At 51.5% G+C, this 17,993-nt stretch overlaps 1 protein-coding gene across 7 annotated transcripts in view; it reads right to left on the bottom strand.

Annotated features, from left to right (window-relative positions):
* Window positions 1–13,856: 13,856 nt before the first annotated feature.
* LOC111860871 (RNA-binding protein Musashi homolog 2) overlaps window positions 13,857–17,993 on the bottom strand; it is a 69,044-nt gene continuing 64,907 nt past the window's right edge. For 4 of the 7 annotated variants that reach the window (XM_023844954.2, XM_023844957.2, XM_023844958.2 and 1 more), the window contains one exon: window positions 13,857–16,439. In XM_023844954.2, the coding sequence (XP_023700722.1) occupies window positions 16,374–16,439 (66 nt within the window). In that variant the 3' untranslated portion in view covers window positions 13,857–16,373. The other 3 variants (XM_023844955.2, XM_023844959.2, XM_023844956.2) reach the window with 2 other exon arrangements.

Below are 17,993 nucleotides of genomic sequence, written 5' to 3'. Positions count from 1 at the left end.
ACATCCCCGCCCTAAATATAACTATAACTATAATACACGTATCGTTTTATTAACGTGTGATTGTATTTAACAGTAATGTTGCACACGACCAGTTTCAAACCCTAATAATAACTGAAAACCTCAAATTTGAATTACAAGATCTTTACCTAGTGTGAGGTGACGCTGAAATAAGTTCACCGACCAAAAACCTTATTTTAGTGAGGCACCTACGTACTCTGGTGGTATAAGCATTTGCATGTACAGTGAGCTGTGAAGACCAACACAAACCTTTTCAACGTGGCAAGCAGAGATTCCATCTCTAGTAAAAATGTCAAGCTGTGTAGCTGCTCTCAGTTAAGGCTTCCACTGCCCCTAATATAATACAGAGCTGTTTCCACTTCACTTACTCCATATCACCTGCAGGGGGAGCCAGAGGACCAACTCTACAACATGATCAAACCTTCTCGCAGACTCTCACTGAGAGTGACTTGCATCGCCCACAGCTGTACATGCTCCCGTTTCATCCAGACAACTTGGCTGCGGCTCCTCCGACTCTACGCTGTCGGGGACTAAAACGAGTAAGAGTGCGTATGTCACACCGTGTGCAGAGCACAGAGGAGAGCTGGCATGCCGCGGATACATTGTCGTGTGAAACCCCATGTGCACAGACCTTGTTGGGCCTTATTTTTTTTCGTTGTTAAGGATTCGATGAAGGCTGTGCCTGTAATCAGAAGGTTGCAGGTTTGAATCCCAGGATCGGCAGAGTGATGTCACCATTGGGCAACTGAGCAAGACCCTTAAACCCCAGTTGCTCCAGGGACTGTGTGACACTGCATTCCCATTTGTTTGGATAAAAGCGTCTGCTAATGAAAGAGAATGTAATGAAGATGTGTCATGACTTGTGAGGCTACCTGTGGAGATGCACACCTAGAAAAAAAAGATATCACCCAGTACATGCCTATCATGGCATTTCCTCACTCCTCACTGCCACCTTCTGGCGGGGAATGTCTGGCGTTCAGATCACACGAGTGCTGACCTCGCTGTCATTCCTCCCGCGCCCCGCGCATTTTCACCTCCCGTTTCGGTTTCAGACCGAGGCAGACGCGGCTGGCCTTGATGCTGACTCTCGAGCCACGTCTCTCTCTCTCTCTCTCTCTCTCCCCTTCCCGGCGCTCCAGGGAAATGAATTCCCTGTGATAACGGCGGCGCCGATTGTTCAGGACACAATCGTCGGCGCGGCAATCCCGCTGATAAGACGCTCGGCCGTGGTGGCAAGATGGGATAAAGGAACACGAAGCGATCAGGATGCCTGATAGAAGATGTTTTTTTTTAAAAAAAGAATGAAACAGACGCAAAACTATGCATCTTGACAGCCATCTGCCAAATGCCAGCTCGGCGTTCCCAGAGGGGGCCGGGAACGAGGACGCGGCCCAGCGGTAATCAGCGATGGCTTCCCTCGCCGTCCTCCACAGTCACACTATTCCTGCGCCGTACTCTTCTCACACTTGACGCCTAACCCGGTTTTACCCTGGTGCTGGTAAAATCCTCTTCGTCTTATTCATCGTGGAGTGCAGGTGCTTTTCGAAAGATTTCGCTATTCACCGATACCTCCCTTATACCACATTTGGAACTCAAGTTGACTCCTTGCGCCGAATGATTTCTTAAACCCCAAAATAGCTTAGGAAAAATGTGAGCAAATTAATTATCCACAGCAGCACCTATCAGACAACAATCACTGCAGAGGCCACCCGAGGCTCAGAAGCATTTCTCATTTTGTGGTTTTATGTTCAAACGGTGCATCACTAGTTTAGTTGAGGCATTAGAGGGACAGAGGGATGCGGTATGATGCTGTCCAAGATTTCTATGAGTGCTACCTATACTTCCAAGGGGTCCAAGTAATGTTGTGTATCCAAGGTTTCCGGGGTATCCAGGGTGTGTGGGGTATCCAAGGTTTCTGGGGTATCCAGGGTGTGTGGGGTATCCAAGGTTTCCAGGGTATCCAGGGTGTGTGGGGTATCCAAGGTTTCCGGGGTATCCAGGGTGTGTGGGGTATCCAAGGTTTCCGGGGTATCCAGGGTGTGTGGGGTATCCAAGGTTTCCGGGTATCCAGGGTGTGTGGGGTATCCAAGGTTTCCGGGGTATCCAGGGTGTGTGGGGTATCCAAGGTTTCCGGGGTATCCAGGGTGTGTGGGGTATCCAAGGTTTCGGGGGTATCCAGGGTGTGTGGGGTATCCAAGGTTTCCGGGGTATCCAGGGTGTGTGGGGTATCCAGGGTGTCTGGGGTATCCAGGGTGTGTGGGGTATCTAAGGTTTCCGGGGTATCCAGGGTGTGTGGGGTATCTATTGAGTGAGGGGTACCCATGGTTTCTGGGGTATCCAGGGTGTGTGGGGTATCCAAGGTTTCCGGGGTATCCAGGGTGTGTGGGGTATCCAAGGTTTCCGGGGTATCTATTGAGTGTGGGGTACCCACAGTTTTTGGGGCATCTATGGTGTGTGGGGTATCTAAGGTTTCTGGGGTATCCAGGATGTGTGAAGTACCCACAATTTCATGATGCCACGTCTTTAGTTGTGCCCCAACCCTGTTCCATCACGGGTAACGCTGTGACATCTCTTTGCGCCCAGAAAGAGCAGCGTCCAGCTTCGTCTATTTCATGCCGCGGAAATAATATGGAAAGAGACCCAGGCCAGTAATTTCCCTCCCACTGCTCTGAAACGATCCTGGAGAGGAGCCTGTGACGGACACTGAGGCAGCATTCTCTTCCTAACGCCCCCGATGAGTCACGGCCCGTCCATCAGCCTGACTGACAGCCTTCAGACGCTCCTGTGCGGCGGCCGTTTGGCGTTTTCACGGCTGGCGGGGGCACGGAAAGCTGCCTGCCTTCTGGCTTCACTGGGATTTCCTACCCTGGCTTTTCCCCTCCTTCTCTGGTTTGTTTTCCAACTGTGAGAATTGCCGTATGCTTTAAGTTCTTACATTTTTTGCATTTAAACACACAAAGTTAAATGGTAATTAAAAGCCCAGGATGTGAAATGGAGAGCTGCTGGTCGTTCTGGGTCGGGACCCCATCTACCTGCTATTTCCATCACCGCTCATCACCGTTTCCAGGTTTGTAAGTCATGTCCAAGAGTTGCACCAGCAAGCCACAGATTCAGATCCTGAAGGTTTATCCTGGTTGGAATGGCTCATGAGCAAGAACAATTTAAAAGGTAATAAAACCATAACAGCAGGGTGTGCATGTGATGACCTGGGAAACGCTCGCGTGTATTGGCACACATATGCACAACGGCATGCTGGGATTCCTCACAGCACCCACTGAGGCTCCACCAATGAGCCCAGGAGCCCAGAGTGTGTAAATTGGCAACAATGAGATATTGACTGGCTGGCAAATATGTCACGGTCGACTGAGCCCTGAGAATTTTCCCCCAGCAGACAAAAAAAAAAAAAAAAACAGGAGCCGCATTCTTTCTGCCACCACCAGGGGGCGCTCTCTCGCCATTCCGTTTCTCTCCCGACACCCATGTGTCCGTTTGAAGGGCACACGCCTCCCACTGGTAGGAATGCGGCGCGATGTTTATTCATGCTTCTAGCCGAAGAATGCGCTAGATAGACGTGGAACGTGCTGCCGTGCGAAGCCCGCGGCATGCGACCTGGAGGCTCCGAATCGCCGACGCCGGCAGAAACTCGCCGCTCCGCCCCGCCGACGGAGAGGAGCACAAGCAGGAGAGGGTGGGTAGCCTTTAAATACCCCTGGAATTGCTGCTCCTCACAAAAAAAAAAAAAAAAGCCGAGCAACAAATAAATAAATAAGGGTCCCCATGACAACCCGCGATGAAGACCTGTCACACCGTGTGGCGGGTGAGTGGCATCGCGCATCCGTCAGGCTCTCCAGAACTGACACGCAAAGCAGCGCCTATTATTCCTGCCTGACTGCCGGCTGCCCGGGATCCTGGCCGACGTGTCGCCCCAGACGGAGCGACAGCCCGATGCCAGCGATCCGGCCCCCGTCCTCTTGCGTCTCGGGGTCAGAGGTCAGCCGAAATAGGACTGGCACACGCGCCCCCAGCCCCCAGTGAGCCGTCAGCCGTAATGGGCACGCATCCCACCCCCCTCATACCAAAAAAACAGACACCAAAGTGCCAGGGATTCAAGCGGGGCCCCCCATTGAAGATTAATCCACCGGCAAAATGATTAGGTAACGGCAACAACAAACTGTTGCTGATGGCCTCTTTGGTGGCTTTGAGGGGGCATGGGGAGGGGGGGGGGCATCCCCCCACGATGGCACATGGGGGGGACAGATGGGGCCACAGCTTGAACCCCCGACGGCCTGAACGCCGTTTGTCTGCCTCCTTTATCGTCACCAACTGACATCGTCTCCCTTCTCGTGTCGGAACGTGATAACTGAGCCTGGCATGTGGAGAGCTCCATCCACCCCCCCCCCCCCCTCCATGCAGGTGAACAGGTGCGAGAGAAAGCAAAATTACTGGACACATGCGTGACTGATGAGAGGTTGTCCCCCCCCCCCCCCAGGGCAGTGTGACACGGCAAATACCAAATCACAGGAATTTCACACACCGCCACCTCGCATCCGGGGGATAAATGACACTGACAGATTTAAGCGTTTATCATGACAAATATGATGCTGTCCCAATTCACGAGAGGCTCGTGAAAATCGGAGCGGACCGCCGACCCCGTCTCGGGGTCCGTCTTCCTGTTGGATGGACACCGTTAAGCCGCAACAAAGTGTTTAGTCTTTGCTCAGAAGCATCTCGTAGTGAATTCTCCCATTTGCCAAAGAACTGGTAATTGGGAGAAATCTTTCAGCTTGTCCTGCAGATATTAACAGCGAGACCATTTTACAAAGTTTGTAGGCGTGCTGCAGTTACACTGAGCCGGTATTTAAACAGCTCGACAAGGAAACCCAAGGACACCATCCAACGAAACGCCGACGAGCGACGCTGCGTTTCCCACAATCCCGCGCTCCCTCCCTCTGGCTGCTGTCGCTGGCCTTGCCGTGGTAACCTGTCCTTCCTCTCACCTGACGGTTACAGATAACCTTTCACGCAGGAGCGAAAAGAGGCACTAATTGCACTTTAAGAGCCTCATTTTAAGAGCCACTTGGAGCTAATAATGCAGCTTGCAGAGAAACGGCCTCCTGTGGGCAAGTCACATTCTCTGTACTGCATGCAGGGGTGTATATAAGGCGGGGCCACAGGGGCATCTGAAAGCTGATTGGTGCACTGAGTGCCCCCTCGCCTGTCACTCAACGATTCCAAACATATTATTGGCTAACAATAAGGTTGGCCCCTTTGTATAAATTATGCCCCCTACCTTAAAAAAACGGACCTTAGAAGGACACAAACCATCCCAAAAACCTCCAGTAGCTACCCACAGAGCTTCTGAATCTGGACCATCACCAAATCTTCAACAGCTTGGTCACCATCCATAAAAAGTCAATAGTCCGTTTGTGGATGTGGATAGTTTGTGGATGTGGCTGTGTGCAGAGGCGCCGCAGACAGCTGTGTTTCTCATCTAGGTCCTGCTCACGGTTGCTTGATATATTGGTCACAGCTTTTAACCATGATTGGCATGGTGCTGTTCACCAGAGCAGAACAAATCGCCATTCTGTTGTTGGTCTGGATCTAATGTGATTGGCACTCTGTCACAGTGAAGTAATTAATTATCTCTCACAGATGTCGCCACCGCTGCTGTGGGCCAGAGGCACAGCCCGGCCCGATCGGGGCTCCGCAACAACGCCCCCTAGGGGACAAGTGCTGGTTTGGCACTGCATAAAAAGAGCCATTTCCTGGAAAGAGTGTGAAGTGGATATCCCGTCACGTACCGAGATTCTGAGGAGTCAGTCCGTTTCTGTGAAGACTGGAGATATGCGAGCTTGCGAATAAAAAAAATTAAAAAAACACCATGGCTCATCCAATCACGGCAGAGCGGGCAATCGGCTGGGAGAACCCAGATGAGGCATGTTCCAGTGTGGACCCACGGCCAGATCTTAATGAATTGACGGTCACTCTCAGGACCCCAAATGGTGGAGAAGATAAACATTTCATTCATTTAATAATTACACAGTTTAAGGACCTGAAACCACAGCACCTCAGTGATCTTCCGCGGGTGATCACGGGTGTCATTCCTTAGCGCCCCCCGGTGGTCACAAAAACGCTCTCAGGGAGACACCAGGAAAGTGACCCAACTAGAATGAGAAAATACAGTGAATGTCTCCACAAGACAGCTTCAGGCAGAGTGAGGAGAGCTGTGAGGTCCTGCCTGGGATGGGGGGGGCGGGGGTGTGTGATGGTTCGCTGCCCGAACAGGAAATCAGCACAGCCAGCTGGGCGAGGTGACAGCTGACAGCCCGCTCCATCAAACAGCCCCCTCTCGCCCCCCCCCCCCCCCCCAAACTCACGAACGGCATTAAAAATGGAAGCCATCAAAGAAGAAAATGCACCCCCTCACTCTTATTAATCTCATTAATTAAGCACTGAATAAATAACACGGGCACCTCTGGATCCAGCCGCTCCCATCCACGGACGTTTGCAGCCAACTGGAAAGGACGGTAAGTGGCCAGAAAGCCGGCGGGCACTAGGACCTGCCCGTCCCAAGTACGGGGTCTCATTCAGCCCGCCGTTTTCACCAGGACCCCAGAACCGGGCGTCTTTAATACAGTATCACGATCATGTCTCTCTAAAGCGGTTCTCATACAACATGACCCGAGAGGCCTGGCAGGAAGGTGAAATAAAATTAAAATATATTATTAAATACCCAGAGAATCGGACCCGTCGTTCGCATGCATGTGGGGAAGTTTAACGTGAGTGGAGAAGCAGGTCGGCGTAAGAGGGATAGAAAGGATTAGGGTATGAGAGCCAGTTTGGCAGCATGGGAAAGGGCGTTGCTCCGAGACAGGAGGACAAAATTAAATTAAAACAACATTTAATAAATGATAAAGGGAAATATATGTGTATAAGGCTGCTCCCCCACCCCCCAGCCCAAGCGGGGGCCGTCAGCGATAATCTTATCTGGCCCTTGAGGCCATCGCAGACTGAGAGCCTGAGAGGCCGCCTGGCACCCAGCTGTCCAATTGGAGCGCCCGTCGCCAGGGGGAATAGCGAATGACATGCGCCCTGCCCTGGGGGGGCGGGGCCGAGACAAGAAGGACAGGAGGTGTCCAATAAGGAGAGCGGCAGCATGAGCGGGATGTGGACATGGCTGGGGCTGGGAGGCGGGCAGCGCGGGTGATCTGGGAGCCAGGCCTCCCCTCCCTTTACAGTTTACCAACCCCCCCCCCCCCCGCATCACTGTCCGCTTTGCCGGGATGAGCTCACACGCGATGACTGATGGCTTAGTCACGGGTCGTAGTGTCACCGTGGCCTCTCATCAAATGGGGGGGGGGGGTAACACTTAACCCAAAGGGCTGGGGGGTGGGGGGGGATCTGGGGCACCACTGAAATGTGTGTGCGGTGCCCTGGAAGCGAGGCGGCCACAGCGTTTGGTAATTAATCTCAGTCACGAGCTGAGGGCCCGAGGCCACCCCTCAGGGGTGGGAGCGGAGGAAAGCAGAGAGGCGACCTTGAGGCCCCCACTGCGGCGCGGCGGGATCCTGGGGGTTCTTCTGCAAGCCGGCCGGCGATAAATCATGTCGGGGAGGCGAGTGGCAGGGAAAAATGAAATAAAATACCCATCCAGCTGCTGGCCACTTTCGGATGGCAGGGGGCTGGCACTCGCTCGCTCCCCCACCCCCCCCGGCATAGCGGCACGTCCGCCTCCGAGACGGGCACCTTGCGTCGTTTTCACCGGAGCGCGAGAGACACCCGGCTCCTTTAATTAGCCCGGGCGGCCGGACCATTGTTACCTCGGCTGCCATTTCTCACCGGGAGAAGCAGCAAAGCTCTCCAGATTGTTCCCGGAGACACAGACACAAGTCCGTTCAGGTCGGCGCCGCGTCGTTATACTACCAGGTCTCATTTCATAAACACTCTTAAGTTCTTACATATAGGTACGGGCAGCTAGACACTGTGTCAAAGGTCAAACACCAGCTGGATGGGTGATACAGGGGCGGAGCCAAAGCGGAATTGGCCCCAGCTGAAAGCTTAATGGCCATCACAGTGCCTCCCCCCCTGTCGCTCCCCCCCCCGTCGCTCACAGATTCTATGGGTCAGTCTGGATGCATGAGCGGAAAGTTCCGGAAGCGAGGACGTGACACCTGTGTTCCAGGCAAGCCGACATGCTGCGTTTTACACCTACACAGGGTCCACGATTTGCGGAAGATTCCAGAAGTGTCCTGCGGAGACATCCGTTCTACAATGCCCTTTCGGGTCGGATCCGCACCCCAGCATGGGGGCACTGACGTGAGACGCGGGCGGGGCGTCGCCATGGTGATGATGGCTCCATGCGGAGGGAACAAGGTGTATTAGCACACCCCTCACTTTCCTGGTGTCCAGCGTGTGTGTGTGTGTGTGTGTGTGTGTGATTAATAGTCTTAGCTAGGAAAGGGGGGGGGGGGGGGAGCAAGGATGAGTGTGAATGAGGTTGTGAGTGGGGGGGAGGGAAGAAGACTCTCCAGATTATAATTAACAGCACCGTAGGCCTGTTGAGCGTGTTCAGGTTTGAGTAATGACGCTTAACGCGACAGGTGAGCACCGCCACCGGCAAATATCACACCCCCACTGCTCTCAGTGTGCCTGAGCTCACCGTCCTATGCAGAGAGTAGAGACCATAGGCCTGGATGGTTTGGTCTGGTCTGGTGTGCTAGGGAGGCGATTCAGCACCACCACCACTAGGGGGAGCTGACTCATCTGGGTGTTCCGGGTCCACCCAGCTGGAAGATGGCCTCCACCCAAAAGGAAGACCATCAACACCCAGCAGGAAGACAGCCTCGACCACGTCTGATCAGAGGTATACTACTGGTTCCCATCCAGCCCAGGCGACTCGAATGTCATAATTAATGGGGCTCCAGGCCCGGGGGGTGGGGGGTGGGGGTATCCACCGCCCTACCCTGCCTGGACAGCGGGGGAACGGCAGGGGCGCGGTGCAGACACTACGGCGCTGACAGATGGCCCTGCACCTGGCATTTGATGGATGTCCTGCCTTCGGAATGACGGACAGCTTGCTTTAAGGGGGCTGGAGGTGTCTTCCCAGAAAGCAGCACGCGGGTCTAGGGGGTGGAGCATGATGTTGGAGGAGGGGAGCCACAGCTGGCAGTGCCCGCGATGTGCAGCTTCCTCCGAAGGTCATACGGGGGCACAGATCAGCTTGGGCGCCCCCTAGAGCTTCCCGTTGGCATGGCATACACATGGTCACCAAACCCAACACCTCGGAATTGCCCTTGAATGGCAGTTGTCATGCTCTCGCAGGGGTGTATGCAGAGGCGGGACCACAGGGACACTTGCCCTGGCTGAAAGCTGATTGGCCCCTAGAATGGCCCCTCCCCTGTCACTCACCAAAGAAAATCATATCATTGGCTAATGACAAGGTCGGCCCCTCTGTATGAATTATGGCTCCTCTTATGCTCCCCCCTTAAAAAATCTTAGTCAGAGCGTCGAACTGATGTCATGGTACAGATCCGGAACTTAAGTGTGCAGCACCGCTGGTGTAATGATCTCGGGCTGCGGCAGGGGGCCTGAGGAGGGGGTCCTTCTGCTCATCCCGTTCTCAGTCATATCCTACAGTCATGACTCATGGGTAGGATACCCGGACAGTAGCTCCCAGCAGGGGGCCTCGCTCTTGTACCCTTGAGCAAAGCACAAAAACTCATCTAGAACGTGTTTCGCAAATGCAAAGCAGTATTAGAGGAAGAGACAGAAATCTGCATCCCCCTGGGAATTACAAGAGGAAGCACTGCGTCGGACAGCAGGTGGCGCAGCGGTTAAAGGCCGTCATGCTCGAGTGAGACGCTCGTTTCAGCAAACATCCGTCCACGCAGACGAATAGCGAGTCGCTGATCTGCATTTTCGCCGCATTGACAGATATGGGAGGATGAAAGGGTTCATCTCCCTGCTGCGTCATACGGGCTTCAGTCACCACCTACCCCCCCTGCCCCCCTCCGCCGCCCCCTGTCCTTTTCTGGAAAGCTCGGGGGGATGCTCTTAATTACTTGCTCTTAATTAGCCTGGTTCCCATGGGAGCGCCTCCCCCTCTCATAACCCTCCCCGCCCCCACCGCCACTCGCCTCCGAATCGCCCCCCCCCCACCCTCTTGGAGACTCACCGACACGCCAGGACTCATTAGCATCGAAATAGCCACAGCTGGTGCCCCTCCCACCTCTGCCGGTCGCTGGGGAGATGGACACCTGTGCAGGTGAAGAATGGAGGCCGAATGCGAGAGAAGAAGAGTGAAAACTTCATGCGGCGTGGAAAGAGGAGAAATCCATCCATCCTCTGGGGGGGGGGGGGCGAGGTGCAACCCAGACGGGATGCCAGTAACTGGGGAAATAAAAACTGTAAAGACAATTATAGCTCATTACATTGAGAAATAAAATTATTGGTTTAAGAAAATTGTTCATTTCAAGCTATGGGGGACGCTCTGGGTGATTTGGGCAGAGGGCTGACCCAACACTCTCAGACAATCAGTACCATCCAACCTGTTACGCCAACCCTGACCCCCCCCCCCCCGCACCCCCCAACATCCAGGTCTCGCAGGTGATGTCATTTTCTGGTGATGTCATTTTCTTCAGACGTAAAGGCTTTCCGAAAAGCAGTGATGACTTACTGATTGCTGCCATCTGTCATTTCCATTCAGTGCTTCCTTAAACCAGCCCATTAGTTACACCTGCCCCCTCCCCCAGCATCCCCCTGCGACGTGAAGACCTTTCCATCCTCCGCATCCCCTTCACTTCCCCCCCGCTGGTTCCTTTTGGGGTACCCTCGGAGCCCCTCGCTAACGGTGCACTGACGTCACTCTCCCATTGTCTCGTGTTTACAGGAGAACGGGCCACCCATCTGACCTCAGAGTCACGCCAATTACGCCCACAATTGACATATCTGTGACGGATCGTCAGAGAGGCCTTTTTAATTGCCGTTAATCAATGCAGAGGTCCATGTGGCGCCACCCGCTGCCTCATGAATATTCACGAGAGCCTCGCCGGTGATGCCCATCAGGAGATCTGGCCCAGTGCGCCGCGATTTACCCATCAGGTGTGATTAGACTTGGCTCAGCCTCGTTTATTATGCAAACGCGCAGAGCTTCCTGTAACGGGGACCGTGACGTCCGCAAGTCACATGCGGAGGTGCATCTCGCTCGGGTCATGCCTCAAATTCATCCCCAAAGCTGACAGACCGCTCGGGGCGTCAGTCGGCCCCAGGAGGAAGGCTCTTTCTGAAACCCGAGTAAGAGACTTCGTGCCAAAGGTCTCCAGATCAAACACAAGGTCATGTTTAATAAGATGAAAGCACAATGGCTCTGTACGGGGACTTGCGCTCATATTCGATCAGGCCACAGGGGAAAAACACTTCAGCGTACATGCCGATTATCACGAGGGACACACGACTGCCCAGCTTGTGTTTATAGACCGACTTTGATCCTAGAGCTGACCAGCAACTTGCAAGAGGCCCTCAGAGATGATGTGACGTGGACCGAGGCAGCCCCTAAAGCTACGGGAATCACAGATACATCTTTTTTGATCAAGAGTCATCTCTCCGCCGAGCAGGTGAAAGCGCCTGGCCAGCGCCAACCCCATAAGATGACACAGGATAGATGAAAAGGATGTGCCGCTCAGAGATGTGACCAAATGGACTTTCTGAAAGGACTAAGCGAGCCATCGTCCTACCGCTGTTCCAGACCGTACACTAGATTGTGCAACTTTCTGCGGCTGTGTGCAGACCGGACAGATCACACCTTTCAGACTGACCGGGCCGTGAGTGTTACTGTATGGGCTTCAGAGAAAACAATTAAACAAGTTATTGATAAACGCATCATTTCGTGCTTAATGGTGCATACAATCAGTGTAGCCCCCCTCCCCCCTCCCCAGACGTCAATATCCAACCGATTATAAATAATTAGCTGGCCTTGAGTCTGGCTGGCCATGGACGATGTCCTTATTCGCTGGCAATCAGACGCCATTCCATATCCATTAGCCTTGCCAAGTTGTATGTCCCATAATTCCCACACATGTGTGTGCAGATCTCAGTGCTGCTGTTAAATAAAAACCAAAGAATAAAACAGGTTTTGTTGTTTTATTCCCCCCCTCCCCCCCCATACAGACACGTCAATTTCTGGACCACAGTAGAGGATGGAAACCTTTCACAAACAATATTATCATTATTAATTGAAAATACAAATATAAAATTATACTTTGCACACCAAAGATGAGGAGACCCCACCCACTCGCACGTTATCTTACAGCGGGGCCAGGTGCCGCAACACACCCTGATCTGAAGGGCGCCCTCCGGTGGTGAGCAGGAGGCAGGCCGCTCACACGAGAGAGTCCGTCAGCAGTGAACGTGGGCAGGCGTGGCGACCAAGCCGTGATGGCGAGAGAGAGGGGGGCCCACCTCAACACCAGGGGGTCCTCCTCTGCTCTTCCAGAGTCTCGTTAGTCATGTCCGAGATCCGGTGTCCCTGGTCCACATGCGACCACACAGGCCACCCCGGATTTCAAGGAGGGGGTTCAGGGGGTGAAAGCCCCCAAATCCTGGACATCAGGACCGCCCACGTGGTCTGGCGGACCCCGTAACAGTCAGCAGTATCGTATGCACCATACAACACGGTCAGACTCAGTTTCAGTACTTCAGGTTTTTTTTTGTGTTTTGTTTTTTTAACAGAGAAGCTCACAAACGCACCGGTCACACGGCAAACAGCACATGGTACAAACAGTGTCAGCTACAGAAAATAGAAGAGGAAAAAAAACAGAAGAGGGTGTCTCTGCTCTCACGTGAAATGGCTGAACGTCGTCACGAAAAAAAAAAAAAAAAGATTAACAGAAATATGCGCAACCCTCAATGCGCATCGACCGATGGGGTGGCAGTTCAGTCGATATTCTACCCCTTTCCTGGAAATTCAAGTCTGGAAGAACCCTGGAGCATGCTCTCTCAGAGGACAACTTCCAGGGGTTTGTAACTCACTCACTCTCTCTAATCTAGCGAGGTGTGTAACATTCGCCTCTGAAAAACCGCTGCACAATGAGAAACTAAATTGCGTCGATGGTGCCATGCTACCTCAAATTCTAAGCTATGGGATAAAATGACCGATTAAATCAACAAGCGGCTACGTGAGAAGATGCGGACAGCACTCTTCACTTTGACCAAAAGGCAGCAGAAAAATTGGCCTTTGTTCTGGACATGTGACCCTGAACAAGATTCTCCTTTTATAAAGGCCCTCTTTTCGTGCTGGACACGTCTGATCGCAAACACCATTAGAAACATGGGGCTGTAATCGGAAGGTCGCTGGCTCAAATCCCAAAGATTTCACCTTAACCCCTCAATTGCTCCAGGGAGCGTCTGTCCCTGCTTTCAGACGTATGTCGCTTTGGCTAGAAACATCCACTAAATTAAGAAGTTGTAGAACGCAAAGACTGTGAATGTTCCGGATAATTTCGGGACTATATTCTCTTGCTGTTGGGTCGCCCAGGCCGTGGTGACACAGTACCCCGGAGATCGAATCCATTACGGTGACTCATTATGCCCCCGTAGTATTTGCCACGATCACAGCAGACCAACACCATAATAAAAAAAAAACAGCCGACGAAACTGCATTTTGGTCAAAACAAGGAGCAGGTGGTGTGGTTGAGGGGTACAAAATTAAATCACGGTGCCCTCAATTGACGTTTCCAGATGAGCAAGAAACAGAAGAAGAGATCACTGAGGAATCTAGGCAGACATGTTTAAAAAACATAGCAGTATTAAAAAATCACACACAAGGATGTGTACAAACACCAAACATTTACACAGGTCTTTAATATCGCCATAGTTGTTTTGTTATCATTTATGTGATAGAACACTTTAAAAAAATATTCTCTTTCACGTAATAAAATCTTTATTCGTATTTATAGCTTGTGTCCCTCTTAAAAAGATAATCAAAAATAAAACTTTTGCATATCTAGCATTAACATTTAAGGTAGTATGGCAAACCTCTTCGGACATTCTGCCTGCCTGGTTTACAGTCCCGTCCTGCAGCGCTGACTTCCCAGTGTATTTTTCGCGAGAGCTTTGGTTGGCTGAAATCACGTGGAGATCAGCGTAAGGAACAGAAGAGGACGACACAGAGAAATCCACCCCATAAATGAATGCTTTTTTCTTCCACTTAAAAAAACTTAGATCTTATAAGAAAGACTACAGCCCTAAATCTGTCACTACGGCTACTTCTTAATCTTAACTAGCTAAAGATCTACATCTACAGCTAACTAACAGATACACAGGGTTGCAGTAGGAGAACACGACTGAGCGGTATGACCCACGTACACCGGCATTAAATACAGCACTCAGTTAAATCGAAAAAACACCCATCGTACGACGACGATCAGAGAGGCGTGTGTGCAGAACGGGACAGGAAAGGTGGTACAGTACGTCATATTATTACTTTTCATACAATCTCCCATATTAACATCCACAAGGGTTTGAATAAAATTCCCCTGATTGATAACTGAAATCAGCAAAGGACCACCTTCATTATATACATATATGCTTATTATTTTAAATTCACTGTCACTGCAGTCGTCTCGATCGTTACCTGCGGTTTTATTAAACGGAAACCCGAATGAAGGTCGGGCTCTTCCTCTAAAGTGTCCAGCATTTTGCTTAAACCTGGTTCTTCTCAACGTACAAAACACGGAATAAAAGCAATAAAAACCAATAATAATAGGAAAGAAAAAACACAGCATGTGCATTTATCAGTCGTGGATGGTGATCGCTATCTTTCTCGTTAAAGGGATTCTGCCGTCTTTTTCCATCACCCTATTAATATTCATGGCTGCCACGCGCTTCCCATCCCCAGCGTCGCGCGGCCTGACAGACCGACGCTCGCGGCCGTCAGCTTGACTGCATCTACTAAGCGCTCGCATGTCCTCTTTCTAGAGCCTTCCTGCATATTCCCCCCCCCCCGTCCGGTTTACACAATTTAAATAATAATATAAAAACAGCCAAAGGTGAAAATGTGCAAATCTCAGATGGTCGCGTCTTTTCCTACCAGTCACAGTGCGATTTTTTTTTTACTGGTCTATGATTCTTGTTTTAGTCTATGTACCATTAAATAAAAGAGGTACACCTGTGAGCCTCTGAGGTTAAACCGGACCTCGCTTACGCTCGACTGCGTTTCCCTTCCTGATCCACGGAAAGGGAAACGAGGGGAGCAGACGGTGCTTTAAAGTTTCATATGTTTTGGAGCTGAATGCTAAATCAACAACCGGTGGCTAACGGTCGCCCCCACAGGGCTAGATTTACACCTTGATTTCCAGATGGGGGAAAACAAAATTAACGAGCAGAGCTATTTGTAATGACCGAAAACCTCCTTATTAAAAATGTGCTTTGGATATTTCTCTATTCGTAAAATGAATTTAGGCGGGAGTCACGTGGGAGGGCTCCCTATGATGTCATCGGTCTGCCGGCGTGGGGGGGGGGCGGTGGTCCAGCGGCCCCTCCCACATCAAAACCGCGCCATGATGACGGCCTGTCAATCCGGCTGTGAGCTCATTTTCACTTTTAAAGCATTTTTCATTTCTTTTATTTTTTTGTTGTGACACACCTACCAAAAAATATGGTATTTTTTTCTGAACCGGTTATACGCAGAGACTGGAACGATATTTACAGTTTATATATTTTTTTCCACTTGAGTAAAGTTGAGTTCACAATTTATTAAAATAAAATAAAACCTGTAAATCTTTGTCTAAATAACACTTATAAAAAAGGACAGTAAAAATATTATTGTCCTCTTCTTATTGCCCAAAATAGTTAATTATGGTTAACATCAAGACATCACAAAAATAAAAACAATTCATAACATTTGCTTACAGTCAGTTGCTCTCAGCTTTTATGTGAAGTAAAATCTCCCCAACACCCCCCCCCCCACCCCTCCTTGTGTCCCATCCCGCCTGATACCAGAGTTAAAGTAACAGTAACGCTCACCAAACCTATTCAGCACCCAGCAGAGAAAGTAGTACAGAGATAAATGACAGAATAACCCAAGATAAAATGAATGCACAGCACATACAGCGTGAGTAAGCGGGGCCAGATGGGAAACGTCGCCCCCTAGCTGCGTGGGGGAGTCGGAGAGACACGGGAAGTGGGCAACCGGCCCTGCGTGTGGTTACTGTGGTTACTCAGACTGCAGGGCAGAAGGCTTCGCTTTTTCGTGACGGTTTGAGGATTGTGGCACCACCCTTGAGCAATGCTCCGCTTAGGGTGGTTTGGGGAGGCGGGGGGGGGGGCGGGGTTACTGTAGTGCTGGGATGATGATGACTTCACCTGTACACAGAACCGATTAGAAACTTCAGGCCCTCCTCTCTGGCCCCTCCTGGCACGGTCTCCTGGGGGAAAAAGACAGTGCAAAAAGGTCACTCCCCCCCCCACAGACCCACATACAGAGGGAGTGAGGGGAAACCATCCTCATCAAACCTCCCCAGAATTTCAGCAAGCTCTCTCTGCCAAGGGCTCCAATCTAACAGCTCCTAGGTGGTCAAATGGGCCTTTGGATTGTGCACTGTACCCCCCCCCCCAAAAGCCCCTTATCTCTTCAGCGCACACGGCCACTCTCGAAGTCATCCAGTCAAAAACCAGAAGAAACTGGGGGAGTTGGAAAGGACCAGGAGTGAGGTGACAGGAGGCGATTAAAGACTGGAGGTGCTTGGTATCCCAGCATGCAAGAGCGTCGCGACAGATGCTTTCACAGCCACGTGGCTGACACACTTTGCCTTCCCCATAAACTCTCACTCGGTGATGTAAGCGTGGTTATTTGTGGAGAGACGCTGAAGTGACAATTAAATGACAGGACCCGGTGTGGAACTGTGAGGAACCAAACCACCCATCCAGAACCTGACCTGCAGAGATTGGACCAAAAAGGCTTGCAGGTTTCAGGGCCGTGCCATTAAGTTAATGTTGTCCCTTAAACAACACAGTGGGCGGTATGGCTTGAACTGGTTATTAATCCTAGGGGAGGCTTTCTATGGCTCAGTGGGTTAATATACCATGCCTGTGATCAGAAGGTTGTTAGTTCAAATCCCAGGGAGTGATTTCACTGTATTTCACTGATTTCACTGTAACCCCCCAATGATTCCACCCTTATTTCTGTAGGTGTTTAATTGCTTTATTTTAGGCCAACTTCACCAGGCAGAAAGTTAAGCAGGAATCTCTCCAAGGACCCGGGGAGGGGGGAGGGGGAGTCAGAGCAACTCTTTACGGAGAAAGCAAGTGTGCCGTGCAGGGGAGTCAGCAGCGAGTCGGCGGCGTTCAGCCCGACCAAGAGTTGGGAGAACAATGGATGGAACGTAGAGCGCGGAGTAGCAGAGCTACAGTGATAAACTAAACAAATGGAAGAGTAAGAGTAAGAACAGAAATGGGGATGAAAAGGCGATAACGAATGACAGAAAGAGTAACTGGAAATACCTCCGGCGAGATGGCGGCCGACCTTCGCTTCAGTGGTATCCGTTCGTAAAAGCCGTCGCAATCAGCGGGCCCTAGGATTGCACAGCGTACCGTGTCAGTGTCAGTGAGCAGATCAGGGAAGGACACAACCCTCCGTGAAGGTCACCGGCTCTGGGGACCCCGCCAGCTTCGGGGACCTTCCTGCACTTCCTGTTTCGGGTCACTTCCTGTCAGTGTTGCTTAATGGCAATCAAGGGTCACTGCATATTTAAAACCCCTCAATACAGGGGACAGAAAAAAATAAACATACATCCCCGTCCACGGCCTCTGAAGTACTGATCCAGGATCAGATTTCCACTTCATGGCTGGTGCAGCAGCCACGACCAGTGACAAGTCAGGCCCTCCGTTTGTGCTGAACGTGGCTGCCCCCCAAGGCTGCCCCCCCATCCCCCCTTCACTGTTTAGATGCTGCTAATCGATAACAAAACAAACAGCAGCAG

The sequence above is a fragment of the Paramormyrops kingsleyae genome, chromosome 24, assembly GCF_048594095.1.
Source record: "Paramormyrops kingsleyae isolate MSU_618 chromosome 24, PKINGS_0.4, whole genome shotgun sequence".
Classification (NCBI taxonomy): Eukaryota; Metazoa; Chordata; class Actinopteri; order Osteoglossiformes; family Mormyridae; genus Paramormyrops; species Paramormyrops kingsleyae.
This window is presented reverse-complemented; position numbering and strand designations above follow the sequence as displayed.